The sequence below is a fragment of the Setaria viridis genome, chromosome 1 (assembly GCF_005286985.2).
Source record: "Setaria viridis chromosome 1, Setaria_viridis_v4.0, whole genome shotgun sequence".
NCBI classification, from domain to species: domain Eukaryota; kingdom Viridiplantae; phylum Streptophyta; class Magnoliopsida; order Poales; family Poaceae; genus Setaria; species Setaria viridis.
Window position 1 is genome coordinate 40792642 of NC_048263.2, and position 17413 is coordinate 40810054.

The 17413-nt window shown below is 45.0% G+C and overlaps 4 protein-coding genes and 1 pseudogene across 4 annotated transcripts; 2 read left to right on the forward strand and 3 right to left on the reverse strand.

The window, feature by feature from the left end:
• Nucleotides 1-534: 534 nt before the first annotated feature.
• Nucleotides 535-1317, reverse strand: LOC117856917 (uncharacterized). Its single transcript, XM_034739357.1, has 3 exons — nucleotides 1130-1317; nucleotides 825-926; nucleotides 535-667 (listed from the first exon to the last, which is right to left on the reverse strand). The coding sequence occupies exons 1-3, from the start codon at nucleotides 1315-1317 to the stop codon at nucleotides 535-537; spliced, it is 423 nt and encodes a 140-aa protein (XP_034595248.1).
• Nucleotides 1318-2592: 1275 nt separating this feature from the next.
• LOC117841585 (uncharacterized) lies at nucleotides 2593-5219 on the reverse strand (annotated as a pseudogene).
• A 577-nt stretch (nucleotides 5220-5796) lies between these two features.
• On the forward strand, nucleotides 5797-8031 carry LOC117841579 (uncharacterized). The gene is made up of 5 exons (XM_034722002.2): nucleotides 5797-6542; nucleotides 6782-6840; nucleotides 6923-7300; nucleotides 7392-7494; nucleotides 7583-8031. Exons 1-5 carry the CDS (start codon nucleotides 6474-6476, stop codon nucleotides 7769-7771), a joined length of 798 nt encoding a protein of 265 aa, XP_034577893.1. The 5' UTR covers nucleotides 5797-6473; the 3' UTR covers nucleotides 7772-8031.
• Nucleotides 8032-11408: 3377 nt separating this feature from the next.
• On the forward strand, nucleotides 11409-12680 carry LOC117856922 (uncharacterized). The gene is made up of 5 exons (XM_034739370.2): nucleotides 11409-11546; nucleotides 11633-11809; nucleotides 12094-12163; nucleotides 12245-12316; nucleotides 12438-12680. The coding sequence occupies exons 2-5, from the start codon at nucleotides 11657-11659 to the stop codon at nucleotides 12491-12493; spliced, it is 351 nt and encodes a 116-aa protein (XP_034595261.2). The 5' UTR covers nucleotides 11409-11546; nucleotides 11633-11656; the 3' UTR covers nucleotides 12494-12680.
• Nucleotides 12340-17116, reverse strand: LOC117841577 (protein LUTEIN DEFICIENT 5, chloroplastic). The gene is made up of 16 exons (XM_034721998.2): nucleotides 16663-17116; nucleotides 16347-16572; nucleotides 16187-16258; nucleotides 15978-16088; nucleotides 15711-15902; nucleotides 15455-15616; nucleotides 15256-15351; nucleotides 15078-15179; nucleotides 14914-14946; nucleotides 14747-14827; nucleotides 14585-14667; nucleotides 14048-14179; nucleotides 13403-13463; nucleotides 13182-13247; nucleotides 12878-13112; nucleotides 12340-12689 (listed from the first exon to the last, which is right to left on the reverse strand). The coding sequence occupies exons 1-15, from the start codon at nucleotides 16983-16985 to the stop codon at nucleotides 12915-12917; spliced, it is 1938 nt and encodes a 645-aa protein (XP_034577889.1). The 5' UTR covers nucleotides 16986-17116; the 3' UTR covers nucleotides 12340-12689; nucleotides 12878-12914.
• Between the last annotated feature and the right edge of the window lie 297 nt (nucleotides 17117-17413).

Consider the following 17413-nt stretch of genomic DNA (forward strand, 5'->3'; position numbering starts at 1 on the left):
GTTGCGCTCTTTCCAAATCTTCCAGGATATAAGCATTAAGCTGGAGTCAAGTCCTTTCCTCCGTGTAGCGTTTAGGCCGTGTCTCATCTGAAGCCACCATTCAGTTAAACTCGTGTCTCGATTTGGCGCCGGACTGGGAATGTGCAGGATGGAACTGACAAGGTACCATAGCTGTTGTGTGTACGAGCAACGGGCGAACAGGTGGTCAGCGTCTTCTAATTCCTGATCACATAAGGCGCGTGCAGTGCTGTCCTGTAAACCACGGCGATGGCGTCTGGCAGCTGTCCACAGGCGATCTCTGCAGGCTAGCCACATGAAGAAGCGTACCTTCATTGGCGCCCAGGCTTTCCAGATCAACTTACCTGCAGGAGAGGTTTGTGATCCAATGAAGAATGCTCTGTACGCAGATCTTGCCGAATAAACACCCGAGGGCTCCCATCTCCAGGTGATAACATCCTCTAAACCAGGCCTTAACCGAATATGCTGCAGTTCGTGCCAAAGGTGCACATACTGATGGATGGCCGGCACTGTTAACTATCCGACAACGTCCGAAATCCATTTCTTATCCTGCATAGCTTCAGCCACCGAGCGTCTGTTTCTGAGTCTAGGCTTGACGAGGTTGCAAACATCAGGGGCGATGGAGCATGGCGATGAATCACCATTCCATCTGTCAATCCAGAATAAGGCAAGGTTACCATCCCCCAGCTGCACCTGGATCGACTTGTTGCAAGTTTTGTATGCCTGCTCAAACGTGGTGTCCTGCATTTCTACTGCAAGCCAGTGGAAGTTTCAGTACGTGTACTACTATATGACTTACCGCTTACGGATTGACTATGCTCTTGGATGAGAACTGTTTCAGATTTGAGAATCCACAGCCAGCTCGTAGCCTCCTACCCTTGGCTGTTGCAGAGTTTTTCGCTGGTTGCCTGAACAGTCGAACGATATATGCTGATGTAGTGCTAGAAACGAACTAGGAGCAAGATCGACACGCGTGTTCTGAGGTTTATGATTTTTTTTTATCTTTTTACTGTCTAACATTTCAGTGGCCTAATGTCCCATGAAAACAAAAATCTGGCTTTGAAATTTTTGGAGCACGCAAACGCAAGGCAAAAAACATATCAACAGTAACCCGAGAGAAACAGAGAGAGAACCTTTCATGGAGGAGAGAGCGCTCCTGACTTTGAGCTCGCATCCCTCGCAGTCCATCCTGACCTTGAGCTCCACCGTCTGCAGCTGCTTCCTCCTCGTCATCTTGTCGTGGCCATGGCCTCCGCTGCCTCCCAGCAGCCCCGACAGGTACTCCAAGGTGCCCCCCATGGGAACTCATAGGAACTCACTCTGCAACTCTGCAAGAGCAAGGCACACACCACTACCAGCAAGAAGCTCGATCTCAAGAATCAAGTCAAGAACTGCAGAGCACGCGCGCGCGCCAAGAACTGCAGAGCACGCGCGCGCGCGCGCGCACACACACACACACACACACAGAGAGAGAGAGAGAGAGAGAGAGAGAGAGAGAGAGAGAGAGAGAGAGAGAGAGAGAGCCCTTGGAAGCTACTGTCTATCCCTATGGCCTCTGCCTGTCACTGATCTGTCTGAGCTGCTCAGCTGCATGCCAACCCTACTAGCTGTGTGCAGGCAGGGCACTCTCTCCTGTCCAACAGGCCTTTAGGAAAAGCAGATGGGCAGGGGCAAATGCAGAAAGCTACCAAGAAACACGCACCAAGGGAACGTTCGTTGTTGGGTCAGGCCGGTGATCTCTGGACCACGCCCCGCATTGTAAAATCGGTCATTCAGGTGTTTTTTTTCCTTTTCCTTTTGAAATGAACAGCGTTCAGGTGAGGGGGAGCAACCATCCAAACAAGAAATGCACTCTTTGGTAAGTGTCACACACATATGCTGCGAATCAAATACCTGCACAACGGCTGTTACTTGGATCAGTTAAAACGGCGAGCGATCAAATTCCGACAAGCTGAATGAACATCTGGCCTAGGTAGGGGACGCCAACCAACCGTGATGGCGACACAAGCTAAGATCATCGTGCCCACCAAGAGATCTCTCGCATTGCAATTGTCGTTGGGCTTGGACGTTGGACCCCCCAACAATACATGGTGGAATTTTACATCAGCGGTAGGAATTATTAGAAGAAACCGCTGCCATCACGACGCACCAAAAGAAAAACAATCTGTGGGAAATTAACGGTGGCTGATTCAGTGAAGGAAGAGGAGCTGAGTAGGAACAGAAAGAGGATGGACTGGTGTGCATATATTTTCTTGAGGCGAAAGATGATCGAATCTTAATCGATTTTAACTCCTACTTATATCCGGCGGTCAAAGGAGGAAGGTAACCAGGTAAGGCAAATTCTCCATGATTTTGCAAGTGTTTTATTCAAATTTATACGATTTATTAGTTCATGTCTCTTTACTTCGCAGATGATTCATAAATTGAGCATGGCAGAACCATGCCTGTTTGACGGTGGCTGACTTGGTCAGACAACTGTTGTGTCAATTTTCAAGTGTTGTTAACTGATGATGCCAGTTCTTATACATAAAACGAAGTATTCTTTGGCTATAAAATTTGTTTCAAATGAAAACATCAGAAAAACAAATGCAAAACATAAGTTCCGTTCAGGAAAAAGTGTATGAAAACATCACTTCTGTTCGAAAAAGAGCGAACGCATGGGCAGAAATATTCGAATCCCATCTTCGGTAAAGTAGGTACAAGCAAAATCAATCAGCCAGCATTGACCTCAGTAGTCGAAAATTTCTAGTGGTCACGGAACCACTAATGGTGATCATCAATACGTTGGAGATGTCTGTGTGCCCACTGTCCAGTGCTCATCAACAGCTGAACAGCAATTGCAGTTGTTGCAACTTGAAAGCTCCATCGAAGTACAAGTACAAAACAACATTACAAGCAACTACATCACGAAGTCGATACCATAAACTGTCAGGTATGTCATAGTCAACCTCCAACAAGAAGGCCACCAGAGGTAAATAACGATGAAACGCTATTCCACGGCAAAAACACAGCATTAATCAAACAGCAACGCTATTTTTAACAGTCCTCAGCCAGAAGAGTTAACATATAACAAAAGATTGGCTTGCAACATTGCATTCCTATGGCCTATGGCTTTCAGAAGCACTTAATTGATCAACAATACTATGCTTGAAGTACTACTATATCCACACATGGTTACACTGGTAAATAAGGAACTGACAAGTTTGTACCAGAGGTGAATCCTCAGAGTTTCAAAGGCAAGCTATACGGTCAGTGTCATAGATCACAGCTGCTAGTGCACGTTACAAACCACTCAAAACTTTCTTTTCTTGTGAACAGGCAAAATGTCCGTGTCATTGAATTAAGAGAGAACACGGTGCCGCGGCGCACCTAGGGCAGCTCATGCTAGGCGGGGTACAGACATGAAAACTTGCAACGAAACATATCAAAGCCTACTACAGAAGATAACAACAAATTAAATGATGCAAAATAGGCCAGTTTTCCCCCTACTTCCAAGAATTGACTTCTATAAATTCTACATTACAGTTGAGAACTGGCAGATCAAATATGGCTGCGGAGATGATTGCTGATATTCACGCACCAAATCTACCTTCAGCATGTGATGTTTTCTAGCTTATAAAGCATGCAGTGAGAATTTACAAGCGATACCACATGATTTAACTTTTCCATTTTATTCACAAAATACATATACCAAGAGTTTTATTTGCATAAATATTACTCATGCAACCAATTGAATCAAATACATAGACGCCTACAACTCTCATCAAGGGAAATTAAAACAACTTGGAAAATGTGTTTGGTTAGCCATTTCCCAACTACAAAAAGAATCACCTCAGCAATTGATTTTGAACAAGAACCTTGCAGGCCAGTATTCTATAATTCTGTCATAAACCATCCAGGAATAATCATCATGTGATTAAACAAAAGCGAACCATGAAAGGTCAGTACCGTCACACAGCAGCACCTTCATCAATTACTACAGCACCATAATGATCAATGTCTCCATTCTCACCTTTACCAAATACAAAACCTTCATGTAATCTTTGGACAGAATTTTTCAAAAACTGTTATGAAACTATAAACTTCTGGTGCACCCATGGTATCAGATATCTTCAACTCAATGCACCAGTTGTATGTCATAAAGATGACTTCATTCTTTATACCTTCAACCCCAAAGGGCCAAACAAAGTCAGCGAACCAGACCACGTCACAGATGCCAAAGAACAATTGAACATGTGAATGTCGAAAATCACAATTCATTTCAAGCTAACCTTTGAACAACTGTTTTCATCATCAGGCTAACCTTAAACAATCGTTTTCAAACAACACATGAAATGGACGGAACCTATGACGGGTACCTGACAGAACATAAGCTTTACCTTTAATAATACAATCACAAATAGTGTCATGGACCAAAACAAAGAGAATGGAGGCATTTCACTTGAGCACCACTCGAAATGAACAAATAATTCAAACTAGCATATTCTAGTCACCTTATACAGTAACACCAACAACAACTACACAAGGCTGGCTGTTCAAACCAATCCAGGCTAGTAATATAAAGCATAGTGCAGGAAGAACTTATGGTGTGATTCCGGAAAAATCTATCACTCATATCAGTGATTAAGCTTGAGGTTGGACAAAAGCTACAAGAACGCAATACCCCTGCCCGACCGCTGCAATCCCATCAAATTCCAATTCGAAACAAATAAGGCGCACGCGTACGTTGCATCGTCTAAGAACACTAGGAACAAAAGAGGGGACACCTTGGTGGGATCACTCGAGTGATACGGCGGCGCCGGCGGCCTTGAGCTTGGCCGCGAGCGCCTCGGCCTCCTCCTTGGGCAACCCCGTGCGAACCACGACGGGCGCCTTCTCCACCAGCTCCTTCGCCTCCTTCAGACCCAGGTCCGTCACCGCGCGCACCTCCTTGATGATCTTGATCTTCGCCGCGGCCTCGTACTTCTCGATCTTCACGTCGAACGCCGTCTTCACCGCCGCGGCGGCCTCCTCGGCTCCCGCGGAAGCGTCCCCGGCCCCGGCCGGAGAGGCGGAGCTTGAGGCGCAGGAGTGCGGCGTAGTCGTCCAGCTCGGCTGGGGAGAGGGCGAGGAGCTTGTCCGCGATCCGCGACAGCTTAGGGTGCTCGCCGGCGGCGGAGGCGGGGGACCAGTTGTGCCAATTTGGAGAAGAAGAGTGGCATTTTGGTAATTACTGGGAATCACGTGGGGGGTTGTTTACCGTCCGGGGAACGTTGTGCAAACCATCTACCCTATACAATGTTGGAAACTATGAATCAAGATCACAAGATGCTAATCCAATGAATAGGATTAGAAGTAAGATTATTTTGCGCTTAAACCTCCCACCCACCAGCCAACCAATACCCTGCAGCCAGGTGTCTGTTTCCCCTAACCCCTTCACCCCTAACCCCCTTGCCCCTTGCCCCATCGCGAGTAGCCCGCCGCTGCTCTTGAGAATCGCGTAATCCATCACCGTCCGTCCGTCCTTGGTGCGTCGCCGTCCTAGTGTGCTCGCCGCCGCCCCGCCGCCCGTGGCCCTCCGCTTCCCTGGTGAGGGCGCCGCCGCCCACTGCCCACCTTTTACTCACGATGGAAGGGCAGGGAAAATGGATGCTTGGCTGCACGGGGTATTGGAAATAGTGGCCGGCGGGTGGGGGAGCTTAAGCGCAAAATAATCTTATCTCTAAACCTATCTATTGGATTAGCATCTTGTGGCTTTAATTTATAGTTTTCAAGGTTGCACAGGGTAGATGGTTTATACCAGATACATTCCGTTTCGAGCCCGTGTGGAAGACGGGGCTTATAGGAGGACAAGAGATGCCAAGTTTCAAATACGCTTACTAACAGTGAAAGCGTATTCCATTTTGCCCGTCACGGCCGGAGGCGTTCACACTGATGCGCATGCGTGCTCCCCACTTGTCAGTGGGTAACCCCTTGCCGCTTGGGCTTGCCTGTTCTCCATTTCCAATGACCCCCCCACCGCCACTAGCTTTCTGATTACTGGGCGCCACACCCGGTGCAAGCGCAAACAGCACGCCTTCTGTTCTTGCTGTCGCTCTCCCCCGGGGCAAAGCATAAACCTCAGTGGCCTCGTAGAAATCGAAATCGGAATCGGAATCCGACGCGAGTGGTCGCGCGGATTCACGAGAGCGCGACGGCTCGATTATTCTCTCGCAGTCCCCGATCCCCCATCCTCGTTGCTGTTTTTTTTGCTTTTGGGATTTTTCCGGAATTTTTTCGGTGTTTTTTTGGTTGTTTCGTTTCAGAATTTTTTTGTGAGCATGAAACCGGTAGCCCTCCTTGTTATCAACAGCCATTTGAGAAGTTGAAATCTTATGTTCTTGGGTTGTAGAGATTATTTACTATAACGCATTCCAAAAAAATTCTGATATTGGCTCAGAACTAGTGAAACTTAAGTTCAGTATTGTTTCAGGTACATGCTACATTTCATCAATATTGCAGTTCATATCCTATCTGCACCTGCTCTTCATGTATCAGGCTTTAAGGTAAGATCCAATTCACTGCCTGAATCCTGCATTGGAGTAATTGCAATACCAGATTAGGAAACATCAATTGCTTAGTCCTGTCAGTTTAATAGCACGTATCTTCACCTGTCCTTTTTATGTAAATAGTGTGCATGTGTATTCTGCAAGTTGTACAGGTTTAGATGTGTTGTGCATGAGTAGCACCTTGAAGGCTACCAAGTTGGTTCATTGGCTAACATATTTGTAACGTGATGTATTAGGGTTCATGCTCACAAATTTGGCAGCGAAGTTCTTACTGGAGTACACGACAGTCCCAGAGGTATTGTATCTAGTAAAAGCAGCAGCTCTCTATCGTGAACATATAAGACCTTTACTAACATGACATTTTTCCTTCTTTTCAGCAAAGTTTACCCACTTTTCATACCTAGGAAAAATGTATGCACAGGTGGTGAGGAAAGTTCATTGACAGAAAGTGGCTCGGCTAACTTTGGTGTCGACTCTATCGATTCTGTCAAGAAACACTCTTTTGATTCGAAGAGAAGCAATAGCTTCAACTTTTCTGGTGCATCTTCCCACTCCATGGAAAGGCATCAATATTTGCAAAGAGGAATATCACTATTAAAGACAAGTGTTACTGCCATTACTACCTACTATTATAACTCACTGGGCTTGGATGTGCCATCCAATCTATCTACTTTTGAGGCGTTTGCAAAGTTGCTCCATATGTTATCGTCGTCAAAGGCCCTTCGAGCTGCTCTAGAATCGAACATTGCTTCAAGGTAGCGTATGCTGTTTCATAGTAATGCATTCTGTGATCCCATATCCTTGGTTGTCGAAAGGGGGTAAAAAAACTATGTCTGCTGCTTCCAGGTCAGAGAAGCAAGCACAGCAGCTAAACAAATCTATTTGGAAGGCAAGCTCGGCCATATCATCTGACAGCAGTTTTATGGACAGCATTCACACAACCATCATGGTAAATTCCTGGTTTGCTCTTACCGTCTTACGTACATTTTTGCATGTAAACTTCAATTTGATTTTGATAGTATCTGTCTTCTTACCAGCCAAGCACTCTGGATAACCTCCTTCTGAACTCAAATAAGAGCTTCTTGTACACCAGTAAGCTGGTGAAGCACGGTGGCGTGCCAGACAACATCTTGGATGAGGTCCTACCGCCACCGCCCTCGGAGGTTGAAAATGTCGCGCAGTGGGAAAGAGCCATGTATGCTGATGGTGGTACCAAAAAGAAATGACTTATATTTACAACTCTCTGAAGACCAAACTGATACAACACTGCAAGAGCTTCAGTTAGATATGTGCACCTGACCAGGTTCGGGTTCAGTACTGAACGAAGCTCACCGTGTGGCTGAGTCATCCACACTGTAGACTGCAGAAGGGCATTTTAGGATAGGGTTGATCTGCTGAATATGTACATGTTCATCCCTGTAAATTGTAAATATAAGTTTATATCGTTTATTACAAAGGTAATAAAATGCCTGATTGTTGGTTGATATTTCTTCCTGCAAGTGAAAAGCAATTCTTTTACATATGCTGCAAGAATGCATCGGTGCAACCAACACATGAACAGAAAAGAAGTGAAATTCAGTAACATTTTGTGGAGGCCAGTAAAGCACCAATTGCTTATGCACTGCAAAGAGCGGATCACAAATATTATTTTTCCTTGAAGATTTATGTATTCCTTTGTCTTATAGCACAACCCAGTATTTAGCCGATTCTCCATGCATAAATATGTGGCATTGCAAATGAATTTTCTTATCCTGAGCTGCAGTTGTATAGTTTGTGTGTATATCTAGCGCCGCAGTGGTAGTGCATCAGAGTTTCTCGCCTTGTGGTGGATTAATGATCAGATTCTTCCATTCATGTTTTAACCTACATAAATACTTTAAGTATCTTGTTAAAGCCTACTGCCTGGAGAATATGCACTAGTATATAAACTGAAGGCTAATCAAAATACTCCTGGCAAGTGAAGTCTGTGGCTAGCTGTGGTTTACCGACAGCTAAACCAATCAATTAGGGGCAGGAATTAGTGTCATAGGAATATAGGTGCAGCTACCTTTTTGTGGATTGATGCTATTTCTCACACAGTAAGTGAATAAAAAATATCTTCGTTTATTCCATCTGATTATGCCATTCCATTACAGTTTATGATGGCAAGGGAACCCTTGAGGAAGGGGAAACTGCTGAAGCCCGGTTCATCAAAATCCAAGCAGCATATGAGCTGTTGATTGATGATGAAAGGAGAAGAGCATATGATAGAGAGCATCATGTGAATCCAATGAAGGTCTGAATTTCCTTGCCTCACTTATTTATCCTTTCATTACATGCTCCTATCATTTCGTGTTCGAGAAAATTTTTCTTTGTGTTCGAGAAGAAAATATACCATGTTGTTTGAAAGTGGCATTCCTGCTGTTCTGAAAACCGTTCTCTCTTTGAACCAGGCTTCTCAAGCATGGATGGAGTGGGTAATGAAGAAGCGAAAAGCTTTCGACCAACGTGGTGACATGGCTGTGGCTGCCTGGGCTGAGCAGCAGCAACGCGAAATGACACTACGAGCACGGCCTCTTACGCTCAAAGGTGAGCACGGCCGCTGTTTCTGCTCGTCTGCTCCTGTGCGATACTAGTTATGCTTTGCATGCCATACGATAATTGCTTGATCCCTAGCATTTTTTTTAGAACGTTGACTAGTTCTTGGCACTTGCAATTGCTTGATCCTTAGGAATTTTTTAGAACATCGATGAGTTCTCAAGCATCACAAGATCGCAGAAGTCCCAGTCTTTACGCACCCAAGGTAAAACAAAAGCAGCAATGTGATGCTTGTCGACGGGCCATGGGGGTGCCGTCGTAGTCGAACCACAAGGAACAACGATCTGCTTCCCCTCGCGGCGAGCACCGACCCGGGTTCGTCTGGCAGAGGTAGCGGCCATCGATTTCAGACCGAGACACATATCCCTTCTCAGATACTAGTAGCTTTCCGTTTTTGGATGTACGGCTCCGCGGGCACGCAACCCTCGGCTGTTGTTTTCTCTTTCCGCGCATTTTCTTTACCACGCGCCATGAGCTTCGTCCAGCGTCCCATAGACCTATTTTCTTTATTTTTGTTGAATTCTCTTTTGCTGGCAAATCATTTGGGGGTTGGGTGAGGGGGAGTAAAATTGGGTGGTAAAAGCTAGTTTCAACAGGAAAATATATATACTTATATACAAAAATTACTCAGAAAAGCATTCAAGCTAACAAAAAATGTATATCCAAGTTGTTATATATAACTTTGAACCTCCTTTCTCTTTCATAAAATACTGATCTCAATTCTTGCTCGACCTGGGCATAGGCACCTGTCATTTCAAATTCGCCCTGCAAATTACGTCAGTAGGCAGTAGTTGTATATAATATATGAAAAAATAGTCATGTAAAGTTATATCCCTAAGTTTGACATACCCAATAACTTATGCACATAAATATAGATAAAAAAATCACTTGCCTCACTTAATGAAATAATCAAAATTTATCCCATACCTTATGCACAAAATATATAAAACAATTCTCTCAATTTAACTTATTGACGTGAACAGAATTTATCTACATAACTTATGCACACAAAAAATATGCAATAATCTCTCGACATAACTTGTTGATATGAGCAAAATTTATCTGCCTATCTTATGCAAAAAAAAATATGTGTAATAATCTTTAAGCCTAACTTTTTAACATGATAAAAATATGTCAAAAATGTTGTGAAAACAACCATTCTTACGCAAACTTATCAACATGACTAATAATTTATATGTATTACTTATACGCAAAAAAATATAAAATTATCTATTTCCATAACTTGTCGACATATACAAAATTATGAGCACGACTTATGCGCAAAAATATGTATATCCAATAGTTTTATCTCATCCTTATTGATATGGTGCAATTTGTCCACATAATTTATCACAAAAAGTTATATGCAATTATTTAACAACATAAAACAAAATCTTGAGGCCAAAACTTACCTAAATTGCTATGAAACAATGTTATTATGTTACTGACGCAGCTTATGTATAGGGTTTAGGGTGCACACGACGAAATCGCTTTTGCCAAATTCAGTTTGCAAAGTGCTCCCCTGAAGCACATGGCCCGTCCAGGCGTCCAGCCGTGCACCCGCTTCCAGCGATGCGGCACCCCCTTGAGCCCACGCGGCCTGCGAGTTCTGCCGCGTGCGATGCGCACACAGCACAAATGTCTAGTCCGCAGTCCCACATCCATCCCCGGAAATCCCACGGCGGCAGCCCGCAGCCCCGCCGCGCACGCGCTCGGTGCTTCACACCACCGACATCTCCCCGCAGCTGGATTGGATTACATGCATGCCACTGCCAGCACGAGACCGCCGCTGCTACCTCCCACCGCGATCCCCGCCCCCGCGCGTCGCTGACCACTGACCCCACCCCCACCTGGTTCCACGCGCTATTGACCTATGTGCGTGCGGGTGGACGCGCCTTATTTTTAGGAGCGAGTGCCCACCGAAAACAGGCCATGGCACCGGCACGGCAGATCCTTTCTCCATCCGCTGGTGAAACTGAAAGGAATCCCCTCACGCCCCCTTCGCCATCTATAGCTCAAGCCCCACCTCCCGATCTCCGGTCCCCCGCCCATTAACGGCCCGGCACACCCACGCCCGTTCCATCTCCGCCCCCATCCCATTCCACCCCACCCCACCTCCCGCGCCCATCATGTCACCAGCGCCGCTGCTGCCGTTGGCGGGGGAGCCATTCCGCGTGTTCGTGGGGTACAACCCGCGGTGTTCATGCAAAGATCAACACAAGAACTGGGAGAAGTGCTGCAAAGGGATCACCAACCTTTCAGTGCAGAGCGTCGACTTTCGTTGACGCCAGCGTCCGGCTTGAGCTTGACGAGAACCCTGAGGCGATCATCTCAGGCGAGTGGCCTGAGAACTCCTTCCTTCTCAGCTACGATGATCTCCGTGCCTACCTTGAGTCACAGGAGGCTGTCCAAGAAGGAGATCAGGTACTTGATCTGGAACTCTTAAAGCTGTCATTGTTATCTGTCTTGATCTCCTTCAGCTCTAGCTGAACTCTGAGCGGTGAATACAGCGCGTGGCTCTCTTGAGTGAGACCATGTCAACACCTGTGCTAGTGGCCACAGCAGAGCAGACACTAGAGGAGGTCGAATGCCACTTTGAGGCCGTGTCAGGGCTTCCAGTCGTAGACAGCAGCCTCAGATGTGTTGGGGTAGTCGTCAAGAATGACCGGGCCAAAGCTTCCCATGGGGTCAGCTCTCCCTTCCCCTCTTTCTCACTCTCTCTCACACAACTTGGGCGACCGGGCCAAAGCTTCCCATGGGGTCAGCTCTCCCTTCCCCTCTTTCTCACTCTCTCTCACACAACTTGGGCGACCGGGCCAAAGCTTCCCATGGGGTCAGCTCTCCCTTCCCCTCTTTCTCAGTCTCTCTCACACAACTTGGGCGCAAGCACACACATAACAAGTTGCTAGTTTCATACAAGAGCGAAGGAGAAAATCCATTCCGTCTACTGATCTATTGCTGCTTGTAACAGCCACAAACAAAGATTGAAGAAGTAATGACCTCTCCAGCCATCACACTAGCATCAGATAAAACAGTGATGGGTAATTGTTGTTTTCATATCACCTTTTTCTTTCCACGTATGCTTTAAGTTAGATCTAAGAGTACATGTGTAACATCTACAGATGCTGCGGTTCTGATGCTCAAGAAGAAGATCCACAGAGTACCAATTGTAAATCAGGATGAACAAGTAATAGGTGAGTTTCAGAATGGCGAACAGTTAAGAGACAAAAGGACTGCATGTATGCATACTTGATTTGTATTATCCTTAACATTGGTAACTTTGCAAGCTTAATGGGTTCGACACACTATCAACAGGTATAATTACCCGTGCTGATGTTCTTCGCGAGTTGGAAGGCCTGCTGAAGATTTAGAAGGGCAGCAGTCCATGCTCGGAAGCCAAAACTTCTTGTAAATATGTCCATGGTGCTTTTGAGTGGCAGCAAGCAGATCTACAATCAGTAGGAGTGCGCTCCAGAATCGGCAGAAATAAGCCCGGAAGAGTTTGAGATCTTTTCCTTGTAAAAGTACCACACCAGGAAACTTACTCTCTGTGTTGCACTGCTTGCACTACCAAATGTTGCAAACTAGTCAAATATTTCCAGAGCAATATAAATAGATATGCTTAAAATAATCTTTCAGTAGAAATATGCCAAGATGGAAGAGAAGTGAGAAAAATGTGAGTTAATGCACATGCCAAGTCAAAAATACTTTAGAGAAATAAGTAACTGAATCTGAGGAGAATTAAAAGAACATACTCATTCTGTATGCCAGTCCAATTTGAAACTGCATAAATCAGGAGAGTTCCCTTTGATCTTCTCCGGAAGCAACAGTAGCAGCACTAACAACCATTGGAGTAGAACGTGTGGGTTTTTGTGAATCAGAAACAACTTTCATCTCCAGGTTTGGAATTACTGGTGGCTTTGTCCTCCGAGTAACAGTCATTTTCAACCCCTCAGTTGTGTGAATTGTTGCTCCAGTTGTCATGTCAACCTATCATATTGATCATAAATAATGGATACAGTATTAACTATAACGAATCAGAAACTGGTAGAGGCATACCGGAGGTGCTCCTGGAGCCATCTGAAAGTCAAATCGCTTGACAAGCATTGCTGTTGCCACCACATTCTGCAATGACCCAGTATGCCTATGTTATTTTGAGTTCAATGTCGTGCAAGCTCTACTGTGATCATTCTGTTGCTAATATAATGAAATGAGATATTGGGCTTGCAAAAGCTTGAAATAAAAAAAGAAACCAGGTATAAAAATCAAAAAAAAGTTACCTCAAAAGTGGCAAACATGTCACCAACACATTTCCTTGGTCCACCACCAAATGGTAAGTAACTGAAAATCCAAGAGATTGCGTGAATCCCACAGTGATTAAACCAATCCTCAGGCATTAATCAACATGGTGGTAGGCAACAGGTATAATCAGCCACTAAAAGGAAATATACGCTCTTAAAAGGAAATTTAAGTATTCCCACCCTGTTGCCCTAAGCTAATAAAATAGTGACACAGAATCTCAATCAGCAGACTTGAATAAGCCCATATATTCTGCTGCATCATTAAAAATATATCCACCATCCATCGAGTTGATCTTATTATGTTTCTGGTAAACCATGTACTATGTAAGAACTCAGAACTAGTACCACAAACAATATGAACCGTTTTTGAGAAGTCCATGCATGCAAGAAAGTTGAAAAGTAATAATTAGTCGTGAGGTAATGACCAAATAACTTTGGAACTCAGTATCCAAAAGATTAAAAATTCTCTTCAGAGAACAACCAGAGGATAAGAACATTCAAATGTCTCTGTTCTTCCAATCAAAACAACACTCAGATGTGGATAACTAGATTGAAAAAAAAACAGCATACCAAAAGATAGCAGTATACTATAAGTGCATTTCAGTACAGTGATAGAGAGGGAACCTGAAATTTTGGTTTATCTCGTTTGGATTTGGTCCATCCAAAGGCCATCTTTCTGGGTTGAAAACTTCTGCATCATCCCAGTGCTTCGGGCAGTGGTGAAGATTCCAGACAGAAATAAAAATGTCTTCTCCTCTTAAACAAATAAAAGAAACAAAAACATTTCAGATGGTAACACCAAAGCACGAGTATAACATGTATCCAAATATCCTCAGCTATTAAATCAAGTTAATCCAACAGCAATGGAATTTTGAAAGCAGAAAATAAAATATTTTGCTATAAACAGACCGCACAGAAGCGGTAGGTTTGCATGTTTTATATAGAATTTTAAATTAATATATTACTACTGTGGTGCTAAATAAGTCCTCACAATTCTTGTAAAAAAAAGTCCTCACAATTGTCTGAAAACTAAAACTACCTTCTTTATATAACTTCAACAACAGCAGGAACTGCCTAAACTTAAGGGTAACTACTAGGGCCATGAATATTTACAGACATTGCGACTTGAATATTTTCTAAATTCTGCTAGAAACAAATTACCTGCCAATTGGGTACCCTCCCAGCACATCATCCTCAAGCGACCGGCGAATTAAAACCGGCGGCTGTGGATATAGTCTCAATGACTGCAGCAAAAATGATTTTGTGACATTCTTGTTCAATGATCAATTAATATTCCATGAGATAGCATTGTTAGTTTCTTACTTCATTAATCACTCGAGTTGTGTACTTTAGTTTCTTCACATCCTCAATTGTTGGCAAACCGTCACCTAAAACACTATCAACCTGTGGCATTGAGTGATACTAGTCATTCGTAAAATTTTGGAAGCAGAGAAAAAACATCTTAAAAGGAAAAAAAAACGTGAGTCTACCTCATCTTGGAGCTTGGCCATTACTTTTGGATACTGCAGGGTACCAATCAGATAAAAAGGTAAGTACCTTAATATTAATTGCTTAATACAAATGAGCTATGAAGATAATCAAATAAACACCAATGCAATAAAGCAGTGAGTTTTCAGTTCTGATAGTCGCATACCTTAGTTAGAAGATAAAATGTCCAAGTCAAGACTGCTGCAGAGGTCTCGTGACCAGCTATGAGCATTGTCATCAGATCATCGCGGAGTTGCTTACTGGAAACCTATGATAGATGGATTGAAGCTATGTGAAGATGAGAAGGTTGAAATATATAGAGCAATTCACATTTTACATCATACATCATCTCCGGATGCCAAGAGAAAGTGAAGAATACTAGGATCTTGCTCATTCATGTATTCCTCATGAAACTGAAGATCTTCTTGCTCTACCAGTCTCTGCATTAGCAACAATAGGCAATATTACTGTCATGAACTCATGATGTTTTATAAATCCAAACATGTAAGACAGTAAGATCAAAGTACTAAAAAAAAGATGTACCTTGCATATGGCAATTAGTTCATCGAGAGTAGTATTTATCAACTTGAGAGCTTCATTGACCTTCTTCTGCCGTGGGGAAATGTCCTTCCATATGGGTATTTCCCAGGTTGGTATAGGAGAAGTGCTACGCATCTCTGCTTCCCTTAGTGTTACATACACTGCCTGATCATCGTCCCGCAATAAAAAAGGGTAAAAGTTACAGGCAAGAAGAAGCATAGAGGAATGGAACAAAATAGAACAAAATCTGAATAAGAACCTCGACAATTCCATTGTCGTAAGATAGTGAGTCAAAGTCATAATTGAACACTGCCTTCCCAATGACATCCAATGTAAGTCGAGAGAACAAAGATTCCATCTCCACATCCTCCCCATCTGATGCTGCTTTGTCCAATTTCTGGCAGAGCCGATCCGAAGCTTCTCCAAAGAGACTTATCATTGCAGTCACATACTGCAGAGTAAAATTCAGGTGAGTAAACAAAGAAACCGATACACTAAACCTTGCTAATAACTAGATAGCTAGTACCTTCTGATGCAATGCGGGAACAATAGCACGCCTCCGAACACGCCAAATCTCCCCATCAGCTGGAATCAAACCTTTACCCATCACGAACTCCAATATTTCCGCAAGAATTCCCTGCATCAGCCACAATCAAATAGCACGGTCAACTCAGGGATGGAAAGAAAATTTGATAGACACAATCAAGTTGCATGCGTCCAGATTGATAGCCATACCTTGGAATAAGCTTTGGAGTTGTCTCTCAGGATGTGCTTAGCTATAACCGGGTCAGAGACAATAAGAAACGACTGGAGAACACAAGACATCAAATCATTAGCAACAAGCTGACACCCCAATATGGGATTGGGAATCAAATTCTGGTTGATTGCGTGTCACCTTAGGCCCAAAGTTGAGGCGAAAGATGCCGCCGTAGGTGAGGAAGAGGTCGTACAAGGGAACGAAGAACGCCTGGCCTACGACCGCGTTGATCGATCCCAACGCCTGCGGAATCTCCGGCCCGCCGCGCGCCGCGCCAGCGCCCGCCAGCCTCGTGAGCAGCGCGGCGGCGAGCTCCCCCGGCGGCCCCAGCTTGGACAGCCTCCCCACGAGAGGAGCAATCCATCTAAAACCCCGAATTTCAAACCAAATCAGTACGGGAGGAGCACAAATTAACCCGTATAGAAATGAAAGAGGAGGAACAGGGGGCGCTAACCCAGGGCCTTGGACGGTGAACTCGCCGGACGCAATGCGCGCGGCCAGTTCGGCCTGACGCCGCCTCTGCTCCTCAAGGGCCGGGTCGGACCCGCCGGCGCCGGCGCCATCACCACCACCACCACCACCAGAGGCGGCGCAGCGGAGAAGCGAGCGACGACGGCAGGCGGCAGCAGGAGGGAGACGGAGCTGGACCGGGCCAGAGCCGGAGTTCGAGCTGGAGCCGAGGAGGCGGAACGGGGGAGCGGACGATAGGCCGGCGCTGCCCGTGGTGGCGGCCATGGCGGGCGTCATCGTCGCGGCGAAGCAGTGGTGCGGTGACATGGAAAGTGTGGCAACAAGCGGTGGGGGTGGAAGCGCAGAGGAGAGAGGAGTGGGGGATGAGGTGGAGCGGGGAGAGGGTGGAAGAGGCGGGCAGTACGTGGGGTTGGGTGCTCCGTTTGTTGCCTTGCTGCCTCCGGGACGAGCAGGACGGCCGGCCGGCCCTGACAGCTTCCGCGCCGCGGGGGGAGAGAGGGATGGCGTTTGGCTTCTCTGACGGAATCTGTTGTCCACAGGCAACGGTATCTTGTGACGTGGAAGCCAGGCTCCAAGTCCAGTCCAAAAGTCTAACGAAAATTATATAAAATCACTTCATATATCCCCTTCCAAATTGTATATCGTTTTGATCTTTTAAAATTCATAATATAATTATACATCTAGATGTATAATGATATCTATTGAATCTAGAAAAGCCAAAACGACCTACAATT

What these genes read in the sequence shown, in the direction of transcription:
- LOC117841577 (XM_034721998.2), bottom strand. Translation starts at nt 16,985, where the DNA reads ATGTCACCGCACCACTGCTTCGCCGCGACGATGACGCCCGCCATGGCC. An exon ending in GCCTCAACTTTGGGCCTAAG is followed by an intron (nt 16,259 to 16,346) that starts GTGACACGCAAT and finishes TGTGTTCTCCAG; the next exon opens with TCGTTTCTTATTGTCTCTGA. An exon ending in AACTAATTGCCATATGCAAG is followed by an intron (nt 15,352 to 15,454) that starts GTACATCTTTTT and finishes TTGCTAATGCAG; the next exon opens with AGACTGGTAGAGCAAGAAGA.
- LOC117856922 (XM_034739370.2), top strand. Translation starts at nt 11,657, where the DNA reads ATGTCAACACCTGTGCTAGTGGCCACAGCAGAGCAGACACTAGAGGAG. An exon ending in GGGCCAAAGCTTCCCATGGG is followed by an intron (nt 11,810 to 12,093) that starts GTCAGCTCTCCC and finishes TGCTTGTAACAG; the next exon opens with CCACAAACAAAGATTGAAGA. An exon ending in ATCAGATAAAACAGTGATGG is followed by an intron (nt 12,164 to 12,244) that starts GTAATTGTTGTT and finishes TAACATCTACAG; the next exon opens with ATGCTGCGGTTCTGATGCTC.
- LOC117856917 (XM_034739357.1), bottom strand. Translation starts at nt 1,317, where the DNA reads ATGGGGGGCACCTTGGAGTACCTGTCGGGGCTGCTGGGAGGCAGCGGA. An exon ending in TCTCTCTCTGTTTCTCTCGG is followed by an intron (nt 927 to 1,129) that starts GTTACTGTTGAT and finishes TCGACTGTTCAG; the next exon opens with GCAACCAGCGAAAAACTCTG. An exon ending in TCCAAGAGCATAGTCAATCC is followed by an intron (nt 668 to 824) that starts GTAAGCGGTAAG and finishes CTGGATTGACAG; the next exon opens with ATGGAATGGTGATTCATCGC.
- LOC117841579 (XM_034722002.2), top strand. Translation starts at nt 6,474, where the DNA reads ATGCTACATTTCATCAATATTGCAGTTCATATCCTATCTGCACCTGCT. An exon ending in GAATCGAACATTGCTTCAAG is followed by an intron (nt 7,301 to 7,391) that starts GTAGCGTATGCT and finishes TGCTGCTTCCAG; the next exon opens with GTCAGAGAAGCAAGCACAGC. An exon ending in GCATTCACACAACCATCATG is followed by an intron (nt 7,495 to 7,582) that starts GTAAATTCCTGG and finishes TCTTCTTACCAG; the next exon opens with CCAAGCACTCTGGATAACCT.